This window comes from Cottoperca gobio, chromosome 4, assembly GCF_900634415.1.
Source record: "Cottoperca gobio chromosome 4, fCotGob3.1, whole genome shotgun sequence".
In the NCBI taxonomy this organism is placed as follows: Eukaryota; Metazoa; Chordata; class Actinopteri; order Perciformes; family Bovichtidae; genus Cottoperca; species Cottoperca gobio.
The window spans coordinates 28,740,400-28,760,399 of NC_041358.1; the positions used below are offsets into that span (position 1 = coordinate 28,740,400).

Consider the following 20,000-nt stretch of genomic DNA (forward strand, 5'->3'; position numbering starts at 1 on the left):
TGAAACAAGATCCAACGCATCATTCAAAGCATCATCTCTCCTTGTGTTACTCCGCTGCGGTACAAGAGCTCCAGGCGGTGATCGTACCTTGATTAGAGAACACTTCGCCTGGTAGACCATGCGGCACACGTCAATCACAGATTTAGGGAGGGACCTCTGTTTCCCTTGGTCCACCCCCAAGGCACACTGACAGACAAGTGAGAGAGCAATGTGGCCTGTGACAGGAAGAGGTGCGACATTAAACTGCTGCTCTTCTAACAATCACAATTTATAGACAGAAGGAGCGAAATATCTTAGCAAAATAGTATATCCATAAAATACTACTCTCCTTTTATATCTTTGAAGACACCTCAAATTATACATTTATAAATAAAAACATTTCAAATGTACTCGTTTTTTTGTTATTCTTCTCCCTACATTGTTATTTTTATACCATGAAATATCTTCACTAACTTTTATAATAGAAACCTGGAAGACGTTTACGTGTAATGAATCAACAGTTGGGGCCAAGTGTAAATCATTTAAGGTGAGAAGACAGAAAAGTTTGTGATCGTGGAAGTGCAGAAAGGAAAGATTGAGACTAAATGAGTTCCTAATTCCTCCTCAAGCAGCGGCCTGAGAGCAGTTGCTTGGTTACCGAGGTCTTGATGTTTGAGCAGGCAGCAGAGCAGCAGGCGGCCGACTTCCTCCACAGGATGCTCCAGGGGGAAGGTGATGGGTGTGATGAGATGGTACTGCTTACAGCAACGCTCTATTTGGCATAGGAAGTCCTACAATGGAACAAACAAAAAGATGTATTAGATAAAGATTATTTATTGGGGAGTTTTCTTTTACGTTTACAAGCACTAAATATAACAAACAATATTCCTACTTCTTGTTTACATGCAGAAGTAGTTACTCCGATTAACATCATCACGTCAAATATGGAAAGAAACTAGGAGTGTTTCTCCTTCTGTACTTCTTGCATCTCTCCCCCAGCCTTGCAAACTGTTGGCTCATTGGTGTGCGTGTTAATAAAACCTAATAAGACATATTCTGAATGCGTTCTATACACTAATGCATATTCCACACGTCTTCATCTGACAAGAATAAAGCCTGATTCTCAATATCCGAACAGATATTGTTTCTGTGACCCCTGTCTAAAGCAGATTATGGTCCTGAGTAATAGCGCATGTAAACACAGCGATAGCGCATGTAGACACAGCGTTAGCGCATGTAGACACAGCGTTGGCGCATGTAGACACAGCGTTGGCGCATGTAGACACAGCGTTGGCGCATGTAGACACAGCGTTGGCGCATGTAGACACAGCGTTGGCGCATGTAGACACAGCGTTGGCGCATGTAAACACAGCGTTGGCGCATGTAAACACAGCGTTGGCGCATGTAAACACAGCGTTGGCGCATGTAAACACAGCGTTAGCGCATGTAACACAGCGTTAGCGCATGTAGACACAGCGTTAGCGCATGTAACACAGCGTTAGCGCATGTAGACACAGCGTTAGCGCATGTAGACACAGCGTTAGCGCATGTAAACACAGCGTTAGCGCATGTAGACACAGCGTTAGCGCATGTAGACACAGCGTTAGCGCATGTAGACAGTGTGGCCGCCTGTACCTTCACAGTGTGGTCCTGAGTGTTGTTGTCAGCAATGGCCTGCAGGAAAGGCTGTGCGTGGTCATTGAGGGTTATCCTTCGGGAGTAGAGTTTGGCCTTGTCTGGAGTGGTCGTCCCCAGGGAGCTGCAGTGGTCTTCATCCTTCTCTTCGTTGTAGTTATAGTGGATCTGACTGGTCTGCAGACCCCCGGAGAATATGGAGGACTGGAGCCATTCTGAGCAAAGAGAGAAGTTGCCGTTAGAGTTGAAACCAATTAAAAATGCAGTGCTTGGGATCGTGATAAAATGATTGAACCCACTGGCACATTCGATCTCCATGGGGGACAGGGGGGTGCTCTTGGCCAGGTAGGAGGCGTGGAGGCCGAGCAGCAGGCCGAGGTTCCTCTCGGTGTCAATGAGCGGGGAGGAGAGACTGCTGAGGTCGGGAGTGGTGACCGTCTCCTGGTTAGGCTGCAGATGTGAAAACATCAAAATATCAAAGACTGGAACAAATAATGATGAAGAATAGAATTCATTTGGAGAACGTGGATTGGGACAGCTGGTACCTCCATGTACTGGCCAACACAGAAGGCCTGCATGGACTCTCTGGTGTCCTCAAACTGCAGAGCAGCTTCCAAAGCCACCACCGGGTCCTCTCCTGCAAACTGGGCTGTAAGACCAAGACAACATTAACATCCGGCGCCAGTCAGTGACCTTCTCTACTTTCTGAACACAAGTGAACACAAACCAATGAAGTTTAAATTCTTGCTGACTCATTATGTCACAGCTACGGAAGCCCGGAGCGCAAAGTGAGATTTAGTTTTCTGGTTTTCTTAAGAACAGATAATATTTAAACGTTTCTGAGAAAAACTCCCATGAAACAAGTTTCCATCAGGAAATAACAGCTGAAATATTTCAGGATCAAAGTGTTTGTTGTTGTAAAACTCAACAAACCAGATTTAATTCCAGCTTCTAGAACTCGTCTCAACTTTATCTCAACTGCTCTTAAGTACTAAAGTCAGGAGAGAAATCTCTTTAGATCAGATCTCACTTGACCTCTCAGGGCTTCCGTACAATCTCTTTCTAGAAACACATCTTTAACCTCACCCAGGATACTGTTTCCTGCGAGCGACTGGGACTGAGCCTGGAAGTCCTTGATGTCATAGACCTTTCCGTCAATGACTGTCCAGAAACCTCCATCTTTGTTGTGGTTCTCCAGGTCCGCCTTGCGAATGAGGGAAACCTCCTCGTTGTTTTTGGAACTTTGTCCTGTGAAGAAGGACCCTGCCACAGCAGAACAAGAGCTAGTTACATTCTACACCATCTTCATCTCAGATTTAGAAGATCCAGGATTCTTATCTTCTCACAGCAGTGACTTTGTGAAACACAATCGGTATTATACCCATAATGCCTGGCCAGGCCAGATCCTCGTTATCGTCCCTCTCGTGTCCCGGGGCGAGGTGGTTGAACCGGTCCACGTGCTCCAGGAGTCCAGCCAGGAGTGGGATGGAACCGGTCTCCTGCATTAGACCCGCATCAATGGTGAGGAGGAGGACGATGGACACCACCAGCTCAGGCAGCAGCACTCCTTTAAGAGAAGAAACAGCATCCATAGCGGTCACACGGTTCTTCAGAAGGTCTGCTGCACGTATAGATTCAGCACTGTGTGAGAGCGACTACCTGTTAGATCTCCTTCAATAACTCGAGAGACTTCAGCAAAGTGGCGGCGACCAGTCGAGGCGATACTTGTTGCCACTGGCAGGATGTCTCCGATGTGCGTACACAGCAGGGCGATGTACTTTTTTAACAGGGAACCAACACCCAGAAGCTCAGGATCTGCAAATACCAAATAAATATCCAAACATATTAGTAAACTATGTGAGGGAAAGAAGGGAACTACTTTTCCTTGAAGTACTTGAACTACATTTACTGCACAATCAGCACTTTTCCTTAAGTAATGTTGTAAATGCAGGACTTTTAAACTGTGTTTAGTCCTTTTACTGAAGTAAAGAATCTGCTCTTATCTGAAAGACGTTTGGGTTGGAACACACGACTTACTGTATCCATTGACATTCTCGGTGCCGTTGACGCCCAGGTAGAGCTTGCTGACCAGCAGCCTCTGGAAGCGCAGCAGCAGGTCCAGAGACGCAGAGCGTTCCTTGCTCACCGGCTCTGCCTCTAAATAGTTGGAGATACGGCGAGCAACGTCCTTCAGCCTCGCAATGGTTTGAGAAGCGATGTTCCTGCAACAGTCAAGTCGTGTTTTTATAACTCAATATAACAAATCTGCCTCAGGGGGCTTTACGATCTATTCAGCATACGACACTTTAACAGGAAAGGACTGGAGGAAACCTCAGGAACAGTGAATCTGCTCGCAGACAGCAGGTGTTACTCTGTATCCTACGGCAAAGAGCAGGTACCTCAACAGCTGCTGCACAAGCTGCACCAGCGGCAGGCTTTGCTTCCCCGCTGACTCGTAGATGCCCGTGTTGATGAGGTCTTTGTCCAGCATGGCGCGACAGCGATGCATGGTGGAAGCGTTGGCCTCCTGCTCATCAATCTCCTTCTCTTTCTGAGCCTCCTTCTTGGCTTCAATATCCTGTCGTGGTATAAATGTGTAAAGTGATTCCTGTATTCAGGAAGATATTTTAATTTCTAAAATGATGCATTAGTTGTTATAATAGTTCTCCAAGTGCATAAAAAATAATCTAATGTCACAAAAAGTCTTTAAATTTAACCCAGACTTTGGCATTTAACTAAAACATTTTCCCAATGCAAGACATTTAATGACACTTTAATTCAAGCTGAAGTTTTATTTTCTCCATGTTGCACAAATAGCAGAAGCACGTTCGCCGTGAACATGAAGAGAAGCAGAAACCCGCTGACCTGTATCTCAGCGGTGATGGCCGCATTCAGTGCAGACTCCAACCCTCCGTCAGCCATCAGGCTGCTGACCAGCAGGTCGATCATGAAGCGACGTCCGGGGCTCACGCTCATCTCGTTTCCGGATGCTGGGGAACAAATATGAAATCCTCCGTCTCAACCCTTTATACACTTCATATCAAAATGAACAGAGTTAATGGAATATTAAGTGTTTAATCAGCGATAGAAGATGATGTGCACTCACCAGCATTAGGCAGGAGTGAAGACAAAGCCCGCGCCCTCTCCTCCGCAGTGGGCAGCAGCACTGACCAGCCACTTTGCAGCACTGCTTGGGCGGCAGCTTGCACAGAGTTGAGCACCCCGGCATTGCTAGCGAGTACGACCACCGTCTGTTTGAGGTTGTTGAGCAGCACGCTGCCGAGCCCGAGTCCCAGCTCGTCCGGATCCACCTGGTTACTTATGGCTGCGTGGAGCTGAGGAGGGAGGCGTTACAGATGAACTTATTGTGATTAATACTCTGCTGTTGCAACGTTAGGAATTATTAGGCACTGGACTTAATGCAAGAAACTCAGATTTGTTCCTTGTACGAGTCCAGAACTTGCAGCAGCAGTCATGTGTAGCTGGTCTGCCGTTATCCAACGTTTCACATTTATGCTTTGTATATTGAATTACTTTGAAGCACATATACAATTATTGTGACATTTTCCTGCATTTCAAATTTTAATATAATTCTAAATGTTTTCATATCGCCGAAGGATTTCATAACTTAAAAGCTACAATATGAACATCTCAAACTGCAAAACAACTTAAATGATGCACTAATTCACAGATACTTTGGGCTTTAGCAGGTCCCTTAATGCCACTGCAGGTAAAGATGCCACCTGTGTGGACGCACTTATCTGAAGCGTCTGCTGAATGTGAAAGTTTAGATGAGAATGTGAAACTGTTCCTGCATGAGGCCCATTGTGTGTGGTGAACAGGAGCGGAGGTGTGGAGGTACCTGGAGTCTGAGCAGGTTGAGAGTGGCGACTACTATGCACTCCTTCTCCTGTGGGGGGGGCCAGTCTGCGCTGCCGTCCATCCCGTCGCTCACCTGTCGCAGGAGCAGGTCCAGCTGCTCAAAGGTCACGGGGCAAACATCCACCACGAAGGGAACACGCTGCCCAACGGACCACTCTGAGCACGAGGACCAGGCGAAGCTCTGAACACAAACAAACATGTTCTGAGTTTTGGTTCGACATTATGAGCATTTAAAACCATCAACAATCAGGTGATGCGTCACCTGTCCTGGGCCGCAGGAGATCCCCACGATGTGTTTGGAGTCGAGCCCCGGGAGAGCCTTGGGCTGCTTCTTGTTAGAAAAGAGTGTGTCGAAGTGTTGGAGCTTATCGTTGCTGCCCCAACTGTGCACCTCCCCGTCGTCAGTGAGCGCCAGACAGTGTGTGGAGCCCACAGCGACATCCACCACTTTCTTTCCTGCTTACAAACATGACAGACAGAAATCAGTCTTTGTTTCCTAAAAGCTCTTTGTGTCTATAATGCATCATAAACATATTTATAATGCTTCATAAACATACTTATAATGCATCATAAACATACTTATAATGCATCATAAACATACTTATGATGCATTATAAGTATGTTATGATGCATTATAAGTATGTTTATAGACGTGGGCTTTGTAGAAAGTTCTACGTCTTTATGTCTTCGTTTCCTTCTCACCCTGTAGACTGTCGAGAAACTTTGGATATCTAACGTGCTCATCGGTGCCGTGACCGAGGCGCTGATTGTCTCCCTTCCCCCAGGTGTACACCTGACCATCTTTGGTGAGGGCCACTGAGAACTGGCTGCCGCAGCACACCTTCACGATGTCCAGGTCCTGCAGTTTCTCCACCAGTTTGGGGGTCTTGCAGCCATCGCTGCCTCCTCGGCCCAGCTTACCGTAGTCTCCGTCCCCCCAGGACCAAACCTGACCTGTAACACAGAAGGTGATGAGTCACAAGTCCAGAGCCCGAGGGAGGAAATCTCTACGAAGACTCTTCCAGGTAAAACACTCTCCATGTTACATTTAAACAGCTGGTAAAAACACTTCTTACCGTTCTCCGTCACAGCAAGTGTTTGTGCGTCGCCACTTCCACACGCCACATCCGTCACCTTCAGTCCCTTCAGCGCCGTCACCAGCATGGGTGTGGTCTGGTCCTCACTGGAGCCTGGAACGCAGTCGGAAGAAAATTCTTCAGCGGTGAAAGACAGAGACGTTAGTATCCAGCGGCTCCATGCAGACGGAGCTTACCGTGGCCCAGCCGACCGTAGTTCCCCCGGCCCCACGTGTAGAGCTCGCCGTCAGCAGTAATCACGGCGCTGTACGTGCTCCCACAAGCTATGTGCACCACATGCTTTCCTGTCTGTTTCCCATTGAAGGCTGCAATCATTATGGGCTCTTCTAGATACCTGGAAGAGAAAGAAACGAGAAGCTTCTCAGTACTTGTTCTTTACTTGAGTATTTCTATGTGATGCTACTTTATACTTCTACTCCACTTTGTGCTGCATTTATGTCACAGCTTTAGATCTACAAGTTCTTTTGATCCCCAACGTTTGAGAGCAAAGTAACTTTATTAATGTTTCCTCGCTGTGTGAATCCCTACTCACGTGGTGTCTCCATGTCCAAGGCGGCCTCCGTCCCCGCAGCCCCAGGAGAACACCTCCCCATTGGAGGTCAGAACCAAGTAGTGCTGCCCGTCCGGGTGAGCCGCCAGCTTCACAATCTTTCTGGAGCTCAGACCGTGGATCGACATCGGAGCCTGCAACACAATCAGTCAGAGACTCAATCTGCAGCCGACACGGAGACGAAAGGATCAGCTGCTCGTTTGTTTTCGTCCTGAATAAAGAGAGTGTGCGTCAATAAACAGAAACCACCTGCGACACGGAACTGACCAGGGTTGTGCTCTTGTAGTTCTGGGTGTAAACAGCACCGCTGCTGGACAGGATGAGAAAGCCCTTTTCTGAACAGACGATTTGTGCGACTCCGAGGCTCGACAGGGCTTTACACTGAATGGGCCCGTTAACGTTGGCGTGAAGCTTCCAGCCCAACAGGCCCCAGGCAATCACCTCCTGCAGGGTCCCCTGGGACAAACAGAGCGGAGAAGTCAGTCACATGGTGTGATATTTTCTCCTTTAGCAGAAACACATGACCATAAAAAAAGAGTGCGTAGCAAATGAATGTCAACCTTTTAATTTGATTAACTGCCGTTCAAGGATTCGCACTTGTGTGCAGTCTGCTGACCGTGTTCATACCAGCACAACACGCAAACGGGACAGTGTGCATATCAAAGACATATTTAGGACCAAGAAGATAAAAACAGGAATATAACTCCAGCAATCATTCAGGGAAGGAGTCGGATCATTGACAAAATAAGATAACAGATCATTGGCAGTTGATAAAAGAGTCACACCTTGTGTGAGGTGGGGGAGTTGCAGTGTGGAGGGCTGCAGGGAGAAGCCAGGCGGTCCAGGTGAGCCATGATCACCACAGCGGTTTGCCGAAGGTCAATAGCTAGGTCGTTATCCTGAGGCAGCGTCAGGTAGCGCAGGAAGCTCTCATTTGGACTCATTTGGGCCGTGAGGATCTAGAAATCGCAGCACACAACCACAAAGTTCTCGTTAGCTTGATTCTAAATCTGGTCCTTTAAAGTCTGGATTGTTTAAAGTGTGTTTGTAAGATGTTCTGACAGTAGAGGCAGTTTGGAGAAACAGACATTGTGTGACACAATAACACAAACTAACAGATGGAAGCAGCGTCAGAGCAGCAGCTGCTGAGTTCTGCAGGTAAAATTACTCTTTTTGTTAATGGAGTCTGGTGTGTGAAGATAACGGCTTCACTTCCCGTCACAAAGGCTGACTGACAGCGAGGTAAAGCAGAGATAATATTCTAAATATAACGTTCACTTAAACTGATATTTTTAGGTGTGTAAAACACGTCCACAGCAGAACGTTGTTCAGCTTCCTGCTTCAGGTGACACCGACTGTGGAGAAGCTCAATGGTGTCTCATTGTACTGAGATACAGAGAGGAGACTTTCACCTCATCTTCCTCTTCAGGAATGGGTTCCTCCTTGCTCCTGTGTATGTTCTGAAAGCGCTGCAGGAGGGGCAGCAGAGGGGCGCTGGTTCCCTGGGTGGAGCGCTCGTTGTCCATCTCTCTGGTGCCACTTTCCCACAGGCGCATCAGCAGCAGGACAGCAGACAGCAGCTGACTGCACACAGACATAAACACAGTGAGCAGTGAGGTGCATTTCAACTGCAGATGAGCAGGTATTAAAAGGTCTCTGGTTACCTGAGAGTGCCCCTCTGCACAGCCAGCTCCAGCAGGATGGCCAGGGCGAGGTGCTGGTCCTGGAGAGGAATGTTGCCTTTGGTGCTGGCACTTCCATGCACATCACTGAGAATCACAAGACATGAGAATCACAGAAGATCCTCCAAATATACAAAATGATCGACAGATGAGTGAATCACGAACCTGAGGAACTTGGTGGCCCTCTCAACGACCTCGAGCCACACTGAGGATACAGTCCCCTCGTCGAACAGCGTGGCCTCTGGCAGAGCACGCAAGGCATCCAGAGACTCCTGGAGAAGCTCACTGCAAAGATCTGCGTCATCGCCTGCAAAATACAAAAGCCTCCTGTTTTATATGTGGCACCGTGGATCACACCAAACAGAGGGGACCCAGACACCCGGTCATATATTCTCATCTTATCTAATGTGCATTAATGCTATCACTGTCCCGACTATACGACTTGATATTATGGGCTCACTCGTGCATTCAAAAGACAATAACCTTCAAGCAACTGGTAATCAGATTACATGGACCTCATCCTCCTGCACAATCTCAATATCCTGGATTTGTAAACGTGTTAATTCAGCAGGTGGTGGGTTAAAGAAAACTGACAGTGTATTCCAGGAATACTGAGGATGAGAGGTGTGTGTGTGTGTGTGTGTGTGTGTGTGTCTCATGTTACAGAAAGGCTTCAGAGAGGAGCCTCTTGTTCCCACCCTGTCCCTGTGGACCTGCAGCTCACATCAGAACACATTCAGCTTCTCTTACTACAAAGTCACAACCAAAACCTTTTAAACAAACGCAGCCACTAGTTTATACAAGAAAACTTCCTGCTTCCTGCTTCCTGCTTCCAAAATAAAGTAACGCAAGTGTATAAAATGTCTCCTGCAGCTTCCTCCAGACGCGGTCGGGAAGAAGCTGCAGGAGCAGTAACATGTTTACAACAAGGCTGTGAGTCATCTACATATCAGACGGGCAAGATTAATTTCCATCTTTCATACATTAATGTTCACAGCATCCTGTTGCTCTGTTGTTAAGTCATGATGATTACGTTACATGTTTGGCAGGCTCGAGGTTACAAGTTATTATATTCTGACGAGCTAAATAAAGATGTTATTAATATCAAGTCATGCAACAATTCCTCTCATTTCATCAAAACACATGAAAGATTTTAAATGTTGATGCATGATGGTCATATTTTTTATCCAATACTGAATTGCAATATTAGTTATAAATCAATCACAATAAGTTGCAGTTCTTCATGTCGCTGACTTCCCAAGCTAAAGCTAAAAACATAGCATTGAGAAATATGTTGGGTTGTTTACCATGAGCAGCGTGTAACATGGAAAAGACATAAAACAACAGCTGTGAAGCTTTGACAGCAGACATCACCACCGACACATCACAGATTCTTACCAGACCTCCAGGCTCGACGCAGGAACGCAAAGGCAAACGAGAGCGCTGCCCTGGAGCCGACTCTGGCCAAACCTTCAACGCTTTTACTGGCCGGACGAGAGCTGAAAACACAAAGCAAGTTACACCGAGATTAAAACCAGAGGACGTTTGAGAACTCGCACACGGAGCTGGAGGTTTGAGTCAAACATCAGATACATGCGAGTTCATACCAGGAAGTGACTCCACTGGATCAATCTGTAGTTTACTGAACAGTTTGTTCAACAACTAAACTACAACACTGAGCACTTTGTGGTTGTTGTTCGAGTTTCATTCAGAACGTTGACATTCAAACACTAAATCAACATCAGGACTCTTCTTCTGTTTAAAGTGTGTGTGCACAGCTGCAGTTAAAGATGAGGCTGCACTAATATTATTATTATATTATTATAATTATATTATTAGTGGAGTCCAGTGCTGCTGCTGCGGAGGATTCTTTCTGACTGATCCAAACATTTACAATAACCATTTCTAAAACATGTTTTTATCCAACCAAATATTCTGTTTTAATTAATATTTGTTTGCGTTTGTCTCAAAAACGACATTTTCACTGCCGCCGCATGCCGCCTGCCGCCTGCCGCCGCATGCCGCAGGTCACCTGCCGCCGCATGCCGCAGGTCACCTGCCGCCGCATGCCGCAGGTCACCTGCCGCCGCATGCCGCAGGTCACCTGCCGCCGGTCACCTGCCGCCGCATGTCACCTGCCGCCGCATGTCACCTGCCGTCGCATGTCACCTGCCGTCGCATGTCACCTGCCGTCGCATGCCGCAGGTCACCTGCCGCCGCATGTCACCTGCCGTCGCATGCCGCAGGTCACCTGCCGCCGCATGTCACCTGCCGTCGCATGCCGCAGGTCACCTGCCGCCGCATGTCACCTGCCGTCGCATGCCGCAGGTCACCTGCCGCCGCATGTCACCTGCCGTCGCATGCCGCAGGTCACCTGCCGCCGCATGTCACCTGCCGTCGCATGCCGCAGGTCACCTGCCGCCGCATGTCACCTGCCATCGCATGCCGCAGGTCACCTGCCGCCGCATGTCACCTGCCGTCGCATGCCGCAGGTCACCTGCCGCCGCATGTCACCTGCCGTCGCATGCCGCAGGTCGCATGCCGCAGGTCACCTGTTATCACATGCACAGGTCACCTGCAATCACATGCACAGTCCTCCTCCTGCGGTGAGCCGACAGCGCTGACCACTGAGGCTCTCCACTTCGTTATTCTTACCTCTTATTGTCCGCAGCAGGCAGTGGGGAGCTGGGTGGTCCCTTCCAGCGGACCTTGTACTTCTCCTCCATCATGCTGTGGCTGAGAGAGATGAGGTAGCGCTCCAGGATGACCAGGCGCTGGCGCAGGCGTTGGGCAGACAGAGTGCTTTTGGCCATCTGAGCCGAGAGCTTCTGCTGGTCGTCGACCAGAACCAGCAGACAGTCCTTCAGCTCCGTCTCATCTGCACACACGCGGGAAGTAAATTAAATCAATCTTCCCAAACATAGCAGAACTTCTTTGTCACCTGTAAGTTCTCGCAGAAAAGTTGTGAGACTGCTGTACGAGTTTTAAATCTATTCTTAAGCTGTTAACTTGTCTAAATGTGTAATGTATGCATGTTCACTAGAATAATGGTGACATTTCAACACTGAAAGGTTTTAGGGAAGAAAAGTCTTTTCTTCTGCAATTTAAAACATATTTTAAATATATACATCTTGAAATATATCTAAATATTCAAGTGCAATATATTGTAAATGTTGGCAGAAATCCTATAATCAGGCCGTTGTATTGGAAAAAGGACGGGCATATTGTGAGACAACATGCAGCAGAAGGAGTGAAAACATTTGTTATCCTGTAAACATGCTGCTGCACTCTGATCATTTAAACTGCTCTTAAATTAAAGAAATGTAACGCTGAAGTTCACATGATGTACCAGAGCTTGAACACGTACAGAAGGTTCTGATCAACAATAAATAAACCACAGATGAAGAACTCAGCTCCTCTCTACTTCCTGGTGTTTCTATAAAAGGTCTCATGACACGTCCCGCTTATTAACTTCTGTTTCTTAATGAAAAAAGAAAATTCCCCACATTCAATATTTCCTGCACTTTTCACAATCAGCCCTTTGTTCTGATGCGGTTCAAGAGGAAATGTTTTATTATGTTTCCACGCAGCGGCGCTGAAGGAAGACGAGAGGAGCTGGAATAGCAGGTCTGAAATCCACTTAAGCTTCATGTAAGCCGGCGCGGCCCGAGGACGTACGAGCCTCGGTCAGCTGTGCTCGGCTGTCAGGACAGATATGCATCAGACAGAGTCGAAGTATTTATTGTACAATACTCGAGGTAAACACGCCCAGGAGAACCAGCGCATGCAGGGGGGGGGGAGATTATCTTTAAAGATCTACCCTGGGAACAAGAGGTAACACTAAAGGCTGCACCAAGTCATCCGTAAAGTTGACCCTTAAATTCTAAATCCACATCCAGAATCAGTCTGTGGCTGCTCCATCATCCTGCTTTCAGAACAACAGTCTGGGTCTGGGCTGCAGCTCCTGACAACATGTTCTGTGAATCTGCTTGAACGACACAGCGATGCAGCTGCCGTCTGTACAATCAGGAGGTTCTGCTTCAGTCAATAAACAGAGAAGCAGCCAAGTGGCTCCCCCCCCGCACCCCCACCCAAAGCTTATCTCCCACCACCGTGATGTCCCACCCAGTCCCGCCTGTAAACACAGACGCTACCCTTCGCTCCACCGCATTGTAACGCCTCCCAAGTTACCCTCCGAGGGGTAAAAATAACTCCGACCTAACGACTGCAAGTTTCATTTCAGAGTTTCCACATCTGCCGTGCCAGCAGAACATGCATCAGCAGAACATGCATCAGCAGAACATGCATCAGCAGAACATGCATCAGCAGAACATGCATCAGCAGAACATACATCAGCAGAACATGCATCAGCAGAACATGCATCAGCAGAACATGCATCAGCAGAACATACATCAGCAGAACATACATCAGCAGAACATACATCAGCAGAACATACATCAGCAAGGCCCGACAGGCGTGCAATTGATAAACAGAGGTTGGCCACGTGTCGCGGTGGTCGGTATCTCTGGAGCTAGTCCACATTTAAGAGTTGTGAAACTGCCCGCTGTCAGCATGGTATTATTTACCCTACTTGGAAACAGAAAGGCGTAAAATACCAAGAGCCACAGCGGGAGAACGGGCAGAATGACAGCAGGAGGAATCGCATCGTGACATTGTTCAGGTCGCTCTCACCTGGCTGCCGCCCCCAGTCCCAGGTCTCCATGATGGAGTGATGTACAGATGTTGACGTCTCCTCCTCCTCCTTCTTCTCCTTGTCGTTGGGTTCATCTTTCTTCTGAGTTCCAAAGCAGTCAGTGCAATCCTCTAAAGTGATCACAAGACATTCTGACATTAACCTTCATTTCCATCAGCGAGGTTTCAGGTGAAGAGAAGACTTTTAGTTCAACACATCAACACATCAACACATCAACACATCAACACATCAACACATCACAGCGTAGACGTTATGTCCAAGATGTCTGTGTGCTGTGTTGCAGAGATATGTACTAAAGTTGGATTTGGATTTTGGGCAGCGGCTCCAGGAAAATTGACCTTTAGTTGGCGGCTATAATTCGGCCGGTGCAAAGCCCAGCCCGGGAGTCTGACCCTGGGGGCTCTGAGCCCTGCCGGATGCCTTCACACAGGTGAGACCCGGCTCCACCAGCCCGCTCCTTCTCCCGGCGCTGGAGTTTGTGCCGGCTGACTTCGACTTGCTGTAGCCGCTAACTGAAGGTCGTTTTCTAGTTTCTGATGCTTTGGACTTAGTCCAATAAAGAAACTTTCAAAGTGTCATAAACCTTTAAAAATAACTGTTATTTGGACAAGCTTTGCACTTTCAAAATGCCAACCCTGTCACTACCTCATGCATCATCCTGAGACGGGGGTAAACATCAGACACGGCAGCGATGTGTACATGTGTAAACAACTTAGAGTAAATGTTGCGATGTCTCCATGTTGTACCTGGGTGAGCAGATTCTTCTCCGTTGAACGTGATCTCCTCATCTTTTACCATTTCATTCCACATCTCACTCAGGCCCTCTGGAGAGAACGCCCGCTGACGAAGCAAGAGAGGCACAATAATTAAATCAGCGCGTTTGCTTTGTAAGTTCTGCGTATAAACACAAACCGGTTACAATCACTTCATCCGGGCTTTACAGGCGCAGCTGAAATAGATTCAATGGATCTCACTGTCACATTTTAAAATAACCTTTTCCGCTTATTTGCTCGTGTTTCATTCTTCTTTAGAGCTTCAGACATCTGTCACCCGTGGAAGGAAGTCTGTTGTGCAGGCTCCATAATTCAGCTAAGAAAACTAAAACCAACAAACTAATATCAAATATAAGTGAGGACAGAACAGCTGCTTTAGCTTCCAACTAAGTCAAGGACACATCTGCTGTTCTGTAAAATCTGTGTCATGATCCTAAGAAATACTCACGAGTGGAAATCAAACTCTTGCTTTCAAGGATCCAATGTCTTAAAATGTCAAAACCACGTTAGCTCACAGACGACACCAGACAAATAAAACTGAATCTGCCTTCAGCACCGGAGAGATCCGACGATGGGAGAACATGAAACCCTTTCACAATTTTAAAACTGATTTGTGGAGGTCAAAGCAGACGAGCAGCTCGCTGCCCGTTCTGTAGAATGAGAGCGTTGAATACCTCATAATTACAACCAGCACGAGTTTGTTTTCACAACATAGATATTCTTTTAAATACCTTTCCCCCACTAACTTACTGTAATATTATAGACTGCACCTCTTTTCATAGGGAAACAATAATCATCCATGACTTGATGCAGCTTGCAGGCCAGAGGATGCAGATGTGTCTGAAGCGATCAGGTGCGTCAGGATACTTCAACTAATGTAGCTCCACAGTTCAACTCCGTTTTAATTTAAGATATTGGTTCCAACTAGTGTAATAAGCACATTGTAGAACAACGGTTTTGGGAAAAGGTAGCATCAGTAAGACATGAAGGTTTAGTGATTTAGCAGAAAGACTGTAAAAGAAACTGAGCAATACAATTTGTTTTTAGAAAGATGAAATATGTTATAATTCAACTGAAGCAAAGATTAAACATATTGTTCCCTTCTCCCCAGTCACATGTGCCCTCTTCATCTGAAAAGCAGTTATTCCCATACGATCCCCTCCTCTATGTTCACATACCTGCAGGTCTATCTTCAGCCATTTGTCATGAAATCTCAGCTGAGCATCGAGCGTGAAAGATGGCGAAGGCATCGTCCCCTCTCCTCTCCTGGCTGCAAGCGCAGCCAACCTACAAGATAAAGAGACGACAGGCTGGGTTGTAGAATTAGACAAATGTACAAAATTACGGTTAGATGAGAATCCGCTTATAATGACATCATAATAAAGTGATGTTGAACATTAAGCACAAATCTGTTCAAAATCTGTCAAACGGTTTGCCTGAAAAGTGAGATTTTATTATCATACTATATTTAATCTTTGGGCACATGGGACTACAGTTTCTTCTATACAAGCACATTACATATTATTGTTTTTGGTGCTGCGGTTTACATTCCTCCTGAAGCAAATTAAAAGTATGCCCTACATGAATGCATTACTGTTTTGTTTTTCTTGTGTAGCATAAATGGACAAAGGCTACAACACTTTGCTGTGCAACCCTGCAAACAATCTCAGAAACTATAAAGGAGCACAATGAAGTGTTTGGTATCCATGAAATCATAATGTGGTGAATATCAAATATATGCACACATAAGCAGTGTACAAATATTCCATTTATTAAACAAAATGTGACAGAATTGTGACTGACTAACCCTAGGATTATTAGCCCAATGTATGTCCACAGCAGATTTAAAGACAAGCAATCAGAACAAATGTTGTAGCATTTCTCCTCATCATAATAAATACAAGTATTTGGGCACAAATGGGTTAGCACCCATCTTTTTTACAATTAAAACTTACACCAAGATGACCTCAAACTGGGGGGTTTAAACAGCCTGGGGAAATCAGCATCACCCAAATGTAAACAAACGGGAAACCCAATATTCAAGTATTCAAAACATACGACTGGATCCCTCCAGTGTCACTGAAACACAAGCTAACTGTAGGACAGCAGCTAGCTTACATCTACATGTTGCTGCTTTCATCATGAGTGTTTCAGCTGAAGTGACCGTTATACTTATCTGGATCAACCTTCTCCATTACGTCTATCCCCCATAATATTTCTAGTTTAATGAGAAACTACTGTGACGTTGAATCTGTACCATGCATGCGCTTAGTTGACATAATTAACGCTAAGAGTTTAAGGCCAAAGATGTGTCCATAACTATAACGTTAACATGAGACGTTGGGAGGAAAACGAGAATATCGTAGCATTAAATGCTAGCAAGGGCACAGACTGTGTTAACCTTGATACCGTGGATATCACCTGGCTTTCATATATGATAACAGACACTAGTCCAGCTGGTGATAGCACACACTGACACAGCATAAATACGCTCATAATAACGCAGCACATAATGCTAGGTAATGTTCACATTAGCTTGGCGGCTAAAGGCTAACTACTTAGCTTGCTAGACAGCTAGTAACGCTACAACATCATCCAAGCAACCATGAATAAGCTGCTAAAACATGGCACAGAACAGATTCAGGTCTACTTCAGCAGCACAGCGCGTAACATGTGCATTTTGACAACACATTTCTAGATTACCTGCGGTGTCTTCTCGAGCTATTCGTGTCCCTCAGCTGCTTTGCTGCATTAACGAGATGTTCATCATGGACTTGATTGACAGGTCGCGGACCGGGGCACGAGGCATGGAAACAAATTACGTAGTCGGGAACGCGGAGCTCCAGTGCAATTTATCTGTTCACCACAGCAGCCCGCTGGGGAGGGGGGCTTCTGATTAGTTGGATTCTGAGTAGACTCCGCCCCCTCGTACCGAATGGGATCATAAAATGAGCGCTTCTTTTGGATTCAAGGCGGGACTTAGGAGGGGCGGGGTTGCCCTGGAACATGAAGGCAAACTGTCCGTTGGGTGGCGCTGTGTCGCTGTGTCGCGCTGTGTCGCTGTGTCGCGCTGTGTCGCTGTGTCGCTGTGTCGCGCTGTGTCGCTGTGTCGCAAGGGATTTACGATTTATTTCAGTTTTATTTTGCTTACATGTCACTTTAGATGTTCGTTTAATTATAGTGTATTATTTTAAATGTGTTTTATTTAGCTACAGAGTGACATATTGTATATGGTTTCAGACGTGTATTTAATTATAGTGTTTATATATTTCACAGATTTAGCGACAAAGTGACATATTTGATATATGATAGTTAGTTTCCTTAGATAAAGGATGTTCTATAAAGAGCCTCTGGGTGTGGTAATAATGTATGAGGATTTGTTTCTGTGAGTGTGACATTTCATAGGCAAGACAACATGTTGAAGTAGTAATCATTTATTTTGTACCTTATTAACACTTTCCCAAAAAAATTAAAATAACAATAAGGCATTAAATTAAAGGGGAAACAACATTTTTTAAGTTAAGGCTATACAAAAACAAAACAAAGTTCCACACGTTTCTAACACAATAATAATCATACCTCAGTTTTATATATATGTATCACCTTATTTATAAACTCTTTTTTTTATTTGGTTGTTGTTTTTTAAACATACCTGTTGCTCTAAACCTCTGAATACAGTTGGAAAGCAAATTATTTTGTGTTTTGTACATTATTTGTGCAGTTTCAACATACTACATCACAAAACTTTAAAACAGGCAGATTATTAATACTGCATGGTTGGTTCTGAATAAACATATTGGTTTATATTCTTATAGCTCTTTTCTGTAGCATGAAAATTGTATTAGTGTTGGTTTTGTATGTGTTTACCTCCACACAGTAGGTAAAGTATGGAACTATGAGAGAACAATAAGTTCTGATTCAACATTTAACATTATTTCATATATGTTGATATATCAAACTGGATCTCATACGTTTTGCAGTAAAAAGTACGTAATGTATTTATTAAAATGCAGAGTGGTATGGTGCAGCCGGGTGCTGGAGGAACTGCACATGCGCAGTGTGTCACTTCCGGGTCCAAACTACGAAGCTGGACAGTAGAGCTTCAGTCATTGTGCAGAATAATAAACTAAATAAACAGTAAATTATGGCTGTTGACTCGGAACAAAGCAGTGTTTCGTTGCCTGTTTCTGGACTAGTGATAGCTGTAGCATCAAGTTTCATCAATGGGTCGACATTTGTGCTTCAAAAGAAGGGAATATTACGCTCGCGCGACAGAGGTAGAATAAAACAGCAGGAATACCTGCACGTGCAGAAGCTACTAAATAACACCTTTACGTTGGGTAAAGTGTCGTAAACTACAAAGACCAATTCAACTGTTTTCTGTCCCCAGGAGGGTCCTACCTCACAGATGTGGTGTGGTGGGGGGGCACACTGGCCAGTGAGTATAGCGCCATCTATCGACTCTGGAGGGTATAGCATTTATATATCTTATTAATATAATAAGATGTCTGTGATTCCATTATTTCTACTAAAACATCACATTTCAGATCTGCAGTGTTGGGGAGCAGTGAACTACATATTACACATAACAGTTACCTAAAACTACAGTTTGCAGTAACTTCCTGGAAGTTTAACTACAATGATATTTGCATATTAATGCAATTAGGTAAATAACTTTTTTTGTGTTAACTGCTGAAACTGCAAACAATTTATTATTAATATTTATTGCTTCTCCACTGTAATTAAACGTCTTTGATTCTGCCCTGACCAGGAGAAAGATATGCTCATTGTTCTGTTCATATATTATCTAAAAAGGTGTAAGTTTAAGACTATTTTAGTTGTTAAGATTGTACGAGTCAGATGTTATAAAATTGATAACTGGCCTATTATTCAGACCCGTGCTCAAGTCGCTCAAACAGTCTAAAAAGCTGCAAGTTAAAGATATACATTTAATTCTTTTGTTTTATGTATGACCGGTGAAGTGGGCACTTTTTAAGGCTAAAAGTTAAAACACACCTGTTTATGACTTTCTTAGTGATTGTTGGTCAAATTGGGAATTTCCTGGCGTACAATGTGGCCCCCGCTGTGATCGTGACACCACTAGGAGCCCTTGGAGTGTTATTTGGGTAAGTCCATACAGTGTGCACGGTGCATATACAGCAGCATACTGCAGCTATACTTATATATACAAGAGTTACAGGCAGCTTTGTTACCTCGTTGATCTTTTTGCTGTTTCGTGTGATCGTGCAGGGCTGTGCTGGCTTCGTGGATCTTGAAGGAGCATTTAAACATCCTGGGAAAGCTTGGCTGTGTGTTGTGTTGCTGTGGCTCCGTCATGCTCATCATTCATGCTCCCAAAGCGGAGGCTGTAACATCCAGACTGGAGTTAGAGGAGAGGCTGTCGGACCCAGGTGACAAAGTCCTTTTCGTTTGTTTTTTAGCTTTAAGTTACTCTGGTAATTATTGTGTCCTCCAGAATTATTGTCAGTGAAATGGAAGAAGTATTCAGATCCTTTACTAAAGTAAAAGTTCTAATTCAACACTGAAAATACAATTAGTCCTGCATTCAAAACCTTAATTAAATTAAAATATATGTCACAGTCTGGATTTTTGTATATCCTGTTTTATTTTGAAGTGTTCACTCCCCCTTATGTCATATCTACTTCCTGTCTGTGTGTTTTCCCCTGT

General features: G+C 45.3%; 2 protein-coding genes across 2 annotated transcripts in view; one reads left to right on the forward strand and one right to left on the reverse strand.

The window, feature by feature from the left end:
- Positions 1 to 17,148, reverse strand: part of LOC115007013 (E3 ubiquitin-protein ligase HERC2-like) — a 39,989-nt gene extending 22,841 nt beyond the window's left edge. Inside the window, 29 exon segments of the mRNA XM_029429651.1 lie at positions 88 to 215; positions 638 to 770; positions 1,615 to 1,829; positions 1,914 to 2,064; positions 2,160 to 2,263; positions 2,701 to 2,877; positions 2,996 to 3,181; positions 3,274 to 3,429; positions 3,652 to 3,836; positions 4,014 to 4,192; positions 4,480 to 4,604; positions 4,721 to 4,949; positions 5,477 to 5,677; positions 5,759 to 5,952; positions 6,199 to 6,450; positions 6,573 to 6,686; positions 6,770 to 6,927; positions 7,126 to 7,277; positions 7,411 to 7,599; positions 7,929 to 8,102; positions 8,556 to 8,727; positions 8,808 to 8,912; positions 8,991 to 9,132; positions 10,224 to 10,324; positions 11,481 to 11,703; positions 13,518 to 13,649; positions 14,286 to 14,379; positions 15,491 to 15,599; positions 17,016 to 17,148. Of these exon segments, the coding sequence (XP_029285511.1) occupies positions 88 to 215; positions 638 to 770; positions 1,615 to 1,829; positions 1,914 to 2,064; positions 2,160 to 2,263; positions 2,701 to 2,877; positions 2,996 to 3,181; positions 3,274 to 3,429; positions 3,652 to 3,836; positions 4,014 to 4,192; positions 4,480 to 4,604; positions 4,721 to 4,949; positions 5,477 to 5,677; positions 5,759 to 5,952; positions 6,199 to 6,450; positions 6,573 to 6,686; positions 6,770 to 6,927; positions 7,126 to 7,277; positions 7,411 to 7,599; positions 7,929 to 8,102; positions 8,556 to 8,727; positions 8,808 to 8,912; positions 8,991 to 9,132; positions 10,224 to 10,324; positions 11,481 to 11,703; positions 13,518 to 13,649; positions 14,286 to 14,379; positions 15,491 to 15,562 (4,443 nt within the window). The 5' untranslated portion in view covers positions 15,563 to 15,599; positions 17,016 to 17,148.
- Positions 17,149 to 18,351: 1,203 nt separating this feature from the next.
- Positions 18,352 to 20,000, forward strand: part of nipa1 (NIPA magnesium transporter 1) — a 2,682-nt gene continuing 1,033 nt past the window's right edge. Inside the window, exons 1-4 of the mRNA XM_029429954.1 lie at positions 18,352 to 18,589; positions 18,703 to 18,750; positions 19,348 to 19,438; positions 19,563 to 19,723. Coding sequence (XP_029285814.1) covers positions 18,457 to 18,589; positions 18,703 to 18,750; positions 19,348 to 19,438; positions 19,563 to 19,723 — 433 coding nt within the window. The 5' untranslated portion in view covers positions 18,352 to 18,456. The remainder of the gene's footprint in view (positions 18,590 to 18,702; positions 18,751 to 19,347; positions 19,439 to 19,562; positions 19,724 to 20,000) is intronic.